Below are 10,188 nucleotides of genomic sequence, written 5' to 3'. Positions count from 1 at the left end.
TGGACAGCATTAGGGTTTAGACGCTCTTCTTTGAAAATCCTGGGTGGATTTCTTCCGCTGGCATGCTGCCTCCTAAGCCATCCTGAGTCCATCAACTTGGGTAGCTCTTCTGAAACACACAAGAAATATGTACGGTCATAGTGTCATGTCCAGTTGATAGATACCATAAGATAACATGCCATTTTGCATGATGCTTTCAACGTGTCAGTGCATTGCTAACAGACAGTTGTGTGCATTAAGAACAGCCACTTTTAAGTGCTTTTACCTTTTTTATATTTTATTCTCCCTCTCATTGTACTATTTCTATTTCTCCGGTGACATGTATGCACATGTTTCGATATCTCAAACAATAGCTAAACAGTTCATAGTGCGCTTGAATGGAAAACTCTTTGATTAAGTATCTTTACAAAGCTAAAACCTAACTCCATGTGACTGAAGTATACAAAGTGTATCAGTACAGTATCTGTTAGCTCGATTGATCGTCTCGCTGTTCTGTAGTTGGACATATGGCACTCCTCCTCTTACAAACTCAGTCTGACAGAAAATAACCCTAAGAATGGGAAACTGGTTGTGGATTTTCAATTTACCGCATGTAGGATCAGTGTTGGGGAAAGTTACTTTTAAAAGTAATGCATTACAATATTGCATTACTCCCTAAAAAAAGTTACACAGACAATGCCTCTGCACCTTCCGATTTCTCTCAACAAGGAAAGAAGAGGTCTCAATCAATAAATGAAAAACAAAGTAACTTGCGTTATCTATTTGAAAGAGTATTAGATATTTTGTTGTAAATTGAGAAGTAATGCGTTACTTACTAGTTACTTGAAAAAAGTAATCTTATTACATAAGTCAAATTACTTGTAACGCATTACTCCCAACACTGTGTATAATCATATATTTAGCTGTCTAAATCGATTCGGCTGAAAATAAACATATATTTGCTGTAAATATGTCAATATGTCAATGCAAACTGGCCATTGAGTGGATTAGTCAATGAATGCTAAAACTGTCCAGTTCATGTTGACCGTGCAACTCCAATATCTTTGTTATCTAAGCGTGCCGGACTGAACGGTGTGTTAAATGGTGCATTGGTTGGTGTGAAGGCTGTTGCTAATCTCAGGCCAATCCTCTAGGAGTTAAAAGCTCAGGGAGTTGTAAGCCTCCTTGGCCAGTCTTAGATGATGTGCGTAGGTGGTGAAGAAGCCCCAATGTCGAGGCCACTGACACAGTGCTGTGAGAGATTAACACCTGTCATACATGAACATGCTATTCTGTAGGTTTGAACTTCAAGTGTAATCGAAAACAAGACAGAAATATGCATGCAATTGATTGTTATTCGTTATATATCACAGCTGTTTGACGGAAAGGTTTGCTGTTGGGAGAACATGTATGTTGTGCAAAGTCAAAGTAACAAAATTCATTTTTATTCAGACTTCTAGTGACCTTTTGGTTGCCGTTTCTAACATGAAGGAAACCTCTAGTGTTTATAAGGATTAATCCCGAGGCAAGTGCAGAGCTGTGCATCGAGTGGTCTAAACCAGTTGAAGGAGATCAAGGACCAGATTTTGACGCCTAATGCTCCCGTGTCCTGAAATAAAAGTTCACTGAGCGTGCTGTTTTATGCAGTTTAATATTATGTCATTATAAAATATTGGCTTGATAGCCAGGACCTTTGTTTTACAGTGAAAAATGAAGCAGCTACCAGTAGGCCCATAGCTCGTAAGGTCACAAGACTCAGGTTATATAAAAGTAATTCCTTTTTGCTGAGATCAAACTGATTACGGCGGACCGTTTTTGTGAGAGTCACTTGTGTGTAAGTGAAAAGGAATTTCTTGATGTAGTTTCTGAGGTAATTTACTTCTGAGGCGATGGACTTGTGAGCTCCTAAACAATGCTTGCTTGTTTAGCATTTAGTCAAGGAGGTTGTTGGGCTGTTATCTATCGCCGTCACTGCATCTATTTTGGCTGATGAGGAGCAGCGCTAGAGTAAAAAGGACCCAGGGTGATTTAAAAACAATATCCCTCTGATTCGCTGAAGATCAGTCCACTCCTAGAGCAAATTTTGAATCTGTCCAAACCTGGCATACAATGTGATAACCTTAAATATGCTGAATGTGTTGCATAATTTTTATTTAGCCCAAAGTCATGTCGACATGCCGTTCATTGTGCAAACATAGTTATCAGCACTGCACAACGGAATGGTTGAGCTTGTACTGTACGGCCACCAGCTAATCATCACGATTTGTGTTTCGATCTTAATGCCACGTGAAAAGTCTTATCTTGTCCTGGACTTTTCATAATTGTTCAAAGTACGCAGACAGCTTTTCTCTTCTCTGACCTAGTTTAAATGGATTAGGGCGTCAACAAATTTGGGCATTCCTAAGAAAGCAACCTAGAGTTCATTAACTGCCCTATCAGCTGACTAGGCCAAGCACATGAACTTAGAGTGTCATTCCAGGCGCTTAAAACAGTCTGGTGTGTTTTGGCTGAGAGGTTCTGAGTGGAACTGCCACCAAGGGAAATGGTCAAAAACATTCACCACTTAAAATCATCCACTACTTTCATGTCATGCTCAATTTGGGTCAGACATAAGAGTTTGTGTAGGGAGTGGTTTATCCCGCTGGTGGGCCTGTAGCACACAGCGTCTTTAACCAAGAATGTTACCAAATACAAAAATGTAATAGCTTAGCCTACATTATGTTTTCAGCATAAAGTGCATTGAGGAGTGTCAATTCATTAGTTTTTCTCCAGATTAATTGTATTAAGGGATTAATTGTGGCCCACTGTGAGTTTGGGCACTTTAGTGAGTTTGGCTTTTGCTTTGTTATTTCTATTGTTTATAATGAACAATGTTGTAACCCCCTTTAAATATCCTTTGGAACTCTGTAACAATATTATTACTAAATTACTATTATTACTAAATTATTTTATCAGAAAATCATATAATGTCTGTTATTGTACATTAATCATATCCAACAAAATGGCTTAGAAAACAGCCTTAAATATGTTGACATTTTACTTAATTGTCTTGAAAAAATAGAATTACACTTAGTTTACCAGTAATAGAGCATACGTATATCATTATGCAACAAAATAGTAATGTTACTATGTGAAAGTGCTGGCAGGAAATGCTTTTTGCTCTCTTTTTACTCTCTTTTTAAAAAGGAAAATGTCATTGCAAACTCATATAGCAAACTCAATAGCCTTATTTTATATTGCACGGAAATCCTGAATCCTTGCACACAACAGTTTATATAAAGCACCATAAAAATAGTCCAAGAGTCTTCTGAAGTCATCTTCATCTGAGGAATATTTAACTAAATTCATTCAAAACCTTTCTGTCTGCTGCAACTCTTGATTCTCCTTCTCGCCAGCACAAATTTGTACTGGTGCAATTTTTTAAACAGCTTTAATTTTCGTTAGTTCCTCACACATAGCTATTGTATGACTTCAGATAATGTACAAGACATAAGGTCTAGTTCTCGGGTACTTTTTTGTGTTTTTTGGAGCCATCATTGCATGCTGTAAACAGCTGCATCAAGATTCTTCAAACGTCTCCTTTTTGTGTTTGACTGGAAACCCAAAGAAATGGTGAAGCACTTGGGTCAGTGTCTCAAGCTGAGCTGCAATCATTTGTGATGTTAGAAGAATCTCCCCCTACCAAACCTCGTTTTGGCACCTTCCTGAAGACAAACATTTAAGCTGCTGTTCATCCAGGAAGAGACATGAATGCACATCTGTGCTCCTGTGAGACGTGAACTTCCTGCATTTATGCAACATGACAGAGCAAGGCATAAAGAAATATGTCAGGGTCTTAGAGATTTTAAATGCTTTTGAGAGGAAAGCTTTCGGAAAGGCCCTCTGCATGGATCAGACCTTAAACACTTGTTAGTTTAGTGAGGGATCGCATTAGCCATGCTTCCTAGAAGGTCTCCGACAATGTTTGCAGCACATGAAGAAACACAGCTAAGTATTTGAGAGCAGTTAAGAGGATGCGAAAGATTATCTATTCAAACATGGTCGAAACAGATTCAAGTGCACATCATTTGTTGTGTTATAAATTACGCTTCAAGGGAAGCAAGTTGACTTTAATGTGTCCAAGTTGCTCATTATAGGCAATTTTTGCAGCTTAATGTAGAAGAACCGTTTTAAAAGTTTACTGGATGTATACAAACATAGCCAAGCATTTGATCGCACTTAAGAGGATGAAAAAGATTATCTGTTCAACCCTGGTCTGGAGCTCCAAGTAAATTTCCACCCCGTGTTCACCTGAATGAGCCCAAATGGTGAGAGTAATTGACGTTCATTCCAGTATCTTGCACTTTTGTACATTTTCCCCCTAGAGGCTATGCATTTATGGGGTATGAGACGCAAATTGTGTCGACAAAGACGAAGCATTTCTAACTGATGTTTTCTGTTCTCAATTAAAGTGCACATGGGAATGTTGCACAATTTGAAGTAGTTCACTGCAAATGCATATAAACATTACAACAAAATCGTAATCAATACACATACATTCTCACAGGCTCTCTGGGATAGTCACGTAACTCTTGCTTCAGTATGAGAACAGCAAATTTTTGGTTTCAGGCAACAGTTGTATGTTTTTATGCAATGTTTTTTTTAAACTCTTTGGTGCTGCTCACGTTGCAGTAAAAATGACAGAATTTCTTTTTTTATTTTTATTTTTTATAAGATTTTTTCACTTAAATCAAATGAATGTATTATATTTAAGTTCAATATTTTTTGTGTGTTTTTATGGGATTTTATGGTACTAAATTAAATGAATGGAATAGTTAAGTAAAAAATAGGGAAAAAGTGAAACTAAAAAGTAAAAAAGTGAAACAAAAACATTTATTATTATGAAAAATGCTCAGAAATACGTTTTTAACATTTTTAGATGAAATATAAGTTTTACAAAACATGTTTTAGTTGTTAGCATCTTTAGTTTTGTTCCAAACTTGTTCCACAAGATGAAATACACTTACAGTTCATTCTGCTTTGCCATTCAATGCAGTCAATTTTGACCGTGTAAATATTTTTTCAGGACCAGCTTTTCACATCATGTCCATTTTGTGCGTTTGTGTGTGTGTGTGTGTGTGTGTGTGTGTGTGTGTGTTCACATCGCATTGTGTGTTTGTGTGTGTGTGTGTGTGTGTGTGTGTGTGTGTGTGTGTTCACATAGCAAACACCAAAACGGTTTGTACCATTAAGATACAGTCAACAAATTCTAAAAAATAAAAAAAACATACATTTATTTTGGTCAAGAATGACCAGAGAAAAAAATGACAGAAAAACACCAGAGGGTTGATACAACCCCAAAACAGGCCTGTTTACATTTTAAGAGGCTGTTAAGGTTAAATAAATTGTATTTTATTTTGAACAAACATGCATGAAAACAGTTTAATTGCAGGGATTTTGCATTTTTGGCCTTATTTTGATTCTTGAATTTAGTGCAAATTTGATCCCTTTGTGTCTTGCTAGATGCCCTGCCAATGTAAATTGGATTTGGTTTATCAAATTTAGCTTATTAGCACACGTTGGAATTAAGCTGATTCCCTTGCAAAATTCTTTACTACAGATTATATATTTAGTACAATTATTCAGTCACAACTTCAGTAATGTGGTTGTTGTGAACTCAGCAACTGCGCAGGCAGAAAAAAATAATCTGTAAAGGCAATAAAACTGAGTAATTTTCTACGCCACTGCCTGTAAGGTGACTTTGTCGTGCCGTCCCTCTTTTGAAGCGCCAACGTGTAATTGAAGGCATCACCCCTGCCAAAAAGCAAAATTAGTTTGACTAACAGTCTCCTCTGAGCGCCGTGGGTCTGATTCACACTCCTTCATTCGCCTGTCCCTTACAGACATCAAGTTTTCAATCTCTTAAACAACAAAGGTCAGTGTTGATTGATTGTGCCGGTATTCGGTAATGTGATATATCACGGTAATGAAAACTTTTAACTTTATACATTTTTCTGTATTGCTTTATTGCATTTAAATGTTCAGTTATTTTTGTTATAAGAAAAAAGTTATTAAACCTGTTATACTGTATTATAACAGCACTTTTTTTAAACTAAATTTCAACATCGTGATAATAACGCATACCGTGATAAAAGCATTAGCAATTAACTGCAACATGAAAAATTGATACCGGCATATCCCTAGTGTTGATACGCGCAGACAATTGGCTGCAAACTTGTGACATCAATGACAAATTAGATAATTTTCTGTAAAATCCAGGTGAACTAATCTGAACTCAGTGTCAAATGATAAAAGATCAAACATTCCTACAGAACAAGAGGTCTTTTGTGTTCGTTTTCGTCACCAAAGTCTAATTTAAAACCAATCGTTTATGTAACAAACCAAGCATCCCATGACACTATCAACCACGCCAAGACCTCCCAAACCCTGCAGTTCTTCGAAGGCAAGACATGTGGTTCTGAAAAGATATAGAAACACCCAGGGCAGCGTAAAGTTTAGGAAGCACACTGGATATTTATTTTTATCAGACACTGATGCCAAATGGTCCTTTGATGTAGCAGCTGTAACCCTTGACTGTCTGCAATGCGTCTGTCTTTGTGCATCAGTGTCATCATTAGTCTTCAGTTCCTGCACTTTGCACTGTAGTCTGTAGTTTATTGTCCCTTACGATTTGACAGCTCTAGGTTTGACGTTAAGATGTTTTGCAGCGGCCACAGTGGCTCACATTCTCTCGTTAAATCAGTTTAATTTCAGGTGATCCCAGAACGCACAATTGAGACGTTGATCTGAAAGAAATCCTGAAAGCAACAAGTCAGTGTCTGGTTATTCAGGTAGACCTGAGAAGGAATGTGTACTTTTACTGATGTCTAGTTACGAGTTATGAAAAAGAATTGGTATCCTTGTCGTACCAGGAAAGTGACGTATCTGATAATTGCCAAGTGAGGCCTGCCGCTTGCATACTGTTGAAAAGAAAATTGAAAGACTGTTAACTGTAATTGTTAGTTTTAAAATAACCACACAAGATTATGGTAAGCCACAACTCTTACCTTATTTAGAATGAAAATCTGCACTAAATATCACCAACAGCTCACAGGGGACAGACCTTCTTACTTGAAGCAATGTGGAAAAAGGCAATATTGTGTTAAAAGAATACAGTAGTTTACCCAAAATTGAAAAATTCTTTTTTGTGAGACATAAAATGAAATAGAAATGAAATAGTACACTTTACACACTTTAAAACTTGGTATCCTGTAATTGTGACCTTAAAGAGCTATTTCTACCTTATTTAACCCATTTGTTGGTATAAATTCATATATTTAGGTGGATTCACTGATATTAAATATTGTTTTTGACTTGAATAAAAGCCATTAATTTAGATTTGACCATTTTTAGGTTACTTTTTTTCAGTGCAATTAGCATTATATTTGTTAATCTTTATTAACGTTATAAAAAACATCTGTTCATGTTAGCTCAGGTCTATTACATAATAGTAACAGATACATTTTTATTTTAATAATGTATTGGTAGACTTTAATAATGTATTGGAAGATGCTGAAATTAACACTAGTTAAGATTAATACATCTTTGAAGAAAAAGTGTTTTTCATTGTATTTTCCTTTTCATTCACTGCTAAAGTAGTGTACAGTAACTAACCGTTACTGGAGAAATCAAGAAATGTGCTGGTAGTTTTTTTTCCATGCTTTTACAATTAATCCTTCAAGGGGACCCAAAAGAACTATAACGTATCATAAAAGTCTTATAAAAGTTGACTTGTATGCTATATGTTTTAAGTGTGTGAAGAACAAATTGAAATGTAAGTGGTTCTTGAAAAGCTCTAGTCCCTATTAATTATAATTGCATGGGAAAACATGTAAGTACAGAAATAAAAGTTACACAGGTGAATAAGTGATTTTATTTTTTCTTGAATCCAGTTTAAATAACCTTTTATACCACTACGATATGGTGTACTCTAATGATGCTCCAATGATTTAGCAGACTCTGCTTTTGCACTTTGTGGTTTCTGTTTCATGGTATTGTGCTCCATCATGAAACAGAACGTACACCGTGCCAAATGGATGTGCCAGCCGCTCAAATAAATGTGCCAAAAGGGAGGCCCTACAAACACGCTCATGTGCATGTCACTGCAGGCCATCTTTTACCGCACACCCATTAACTGTGTGCCTCGATGGCATGCAGATATGCTGGAGAAGTGCCACCACTTATTGTCAGGAAACAATGAGCTTCATGAGAATCAGTGCTGTCACAGGGCCAAAAAAAACGAAAGTTGATTGCTTTTGTTTGCTACCATGCTTATAAAACTGTCTTCTGTTTCTCCACAGATCTTACAGGTGAATCTAGTGATGTCCATCTTGCTGTACGTGATGTTCCTCGCGTACCTCTATGGTATCTCAGCTTCTACGATGGACAAGCAGCGGCCCACGCAGGACCCCATCAACACGCTCATCATAAAGCTCCTGCAGGCCGACATCAGCCGCAGCCGACAGAAGCAGGATGACGCGCTGCCTTCCTCCACCTTAAACCCACCCGCAGTGACGGACTACAAGGAGAACATCAGTGACCAGTCCGTGACGGACATCTCGACGGAGCTTCTGCGTCAGCACAAACGTTACAACTCGCCTCGTGTGCTTCTCAGCGACCGACCTCCTCTGCAACCGCCACCGCTTTACCTCATGGACGACTTTGTCAGCAACCAGGACGGCAGCGGCACCAACAAGACGCGGCAGAAGCGAAACACTGAGCACAAGAGCTACAGGGGCGAGTTTTCAGTGTGTGAAAGCATCAGCCTGTGGGTGACGGACAGGACCACTGCTGTGGACATTAAGGGACAAGTGGTCAAGATTTTGGGGTCTGTCAATGCAGGACGCACAAATATCAAGCAGTACTTTTACGAGACGAGATGCAACACCGCCAAGTCGCAAAAGGGCAGCTGTCGGGGTATTGACGAGAAGCACTGGAACTCGCAGTGCAAAACCTCGCAGACTTTTGTACGTGCTCTCACTCAGGATGAATCGTCGGTGGGATGGCGCTGGATACGAATAGACACCTCGTGCGTCTGCGCGCTCTCACGCAAACACCGCAGGACGTGAAAAACACTGCAGTGACTTCTCCACTGTCTTTTTTATGTACCCTGGGGTGGGGGCTGTAAATATATAAATATAAATTATTATTTAAGTTATATGGAATGCATATAGTTTATACATGTCTATGTATAATGTATAAATATACTTGTTATTTATTTAAGTTGTTTGCAAAGAAAAATCTTAAAAAAAAAAAAGACTTAAGATAACATGCAATGCCGCTAATGCCGAGTTCACACTGCACGATTTTCAAATCTGGGGTAGCATTCAGTTGTTGCTGTGTTCACACTGCACGATGGAACGACGACAGGAGGTTACACACTGCATGACTTTACAATAGGAAGAATCACCGATAGCTCTGTGTGGTGCAGGGTTGCCAGGTTTTAGCTACAAAACCGCCCAATTTCTACTCAAAACTAGCCTGAAAATAGCTCAATTCCTTTCGAGGGGGTCCCCCAGTAAAAATCGCGTTGGGGGGTAAAATACATATTTTTTTGGCGGGATTCTCCTGGTATAATTCACATTCCAGGGCCTAAATATCACATTATTGGGGTCGCTTCAACCTGCTGACATAAAAAACAACTGGCGATGTTTGGCAACACTGGTCCGCAAACTACGTTTCATTTAACTCCACCCCGAACTTCCCGCTGCCCTGTATCTTGGTCTCTCATTGGCTGTAGGTAATCGCCGGTGTTTTTCAATCAGATCTAATTTCACACAGCGTGTTTGTGAATCGCCGATAGCTCCAGATATTTAGCATGCCAAATATTTCACGGGTGTCGGCGACGCGTTGGCGATTCCCTCAGATCGCCTCTTTGATAATTCACACTGCGTGATTGTCACTCGCGTGAACGACAACCGATCTGCCTCCGATTTCGGGCATTTGTCGGCGATTTCGCAAAACCTGTCGGCGAGTGACAAATCGGGCTAAAATCATGCAGTGTGAACTCGGCATTAGCTACAGGAGCATTGCATGCTGAATTGTGCCTTGCTCACGTATCAGAGTCAGAGGACACGTCACTCCATTAGACCTGGACCTTGGGAACAGTTGCAATGGAAAACACAGATCACTCAATATCATATTAACTTCAGTATTGTCCGTGAAAACCAG

The 10,188-nt window shown here is 38.6% G+C and overlaps 1 protein-coding gene across 1 annotated transcript in view; it reads left to right on the top strand.

Annotated features, from left to right (window-relative positions):
- ntf3 (neurotrophin 3) overlaps positions 1-9,262 on the top strand; it is a 14,663-nt gene extending 5,401 nt beyond the window's left edge. Inside the window, exon 2 of the mRNA XM_016447424.1 lies at positions 8,319-9,262. Coding sequence (XP_016302910.1) covers positions 8,319-9,086 — 768 coding nt within the window. The 3' untranslated portion in view covers positions 9,087-9,262. The remainder of the gene's footprint in view (positions 1-8,318) is intronic.
- Positions 9,263-10,188: the final 926 nt, after the last annotated feature.

Source organism: Sinocyclocheilus anshuiensis, unplaced genomic scaffold (genome assembly GCF_001515605.1).
Source record: "Sinocyclocheilus anshuiensis isolate Anshui unplaced genomic scaffold, SAMN03320099.WGS_v1.1 scaffold283, whole genome shotgun sequence".
In the NCBI taxonomy this organism is placed as follows: domain Eukaryota; kingdom Metazoa; phylum Chordata; class Actinopteri; order Cypriniformes; family Cyprinidae; genus Sinocyclocheilus; species Sinocyclocheilus anshuiensis.
Note: the sequence above shows the minus strand (reverse complement) of the source record. Positions and strands in the feature narration are given on the sequence as shown.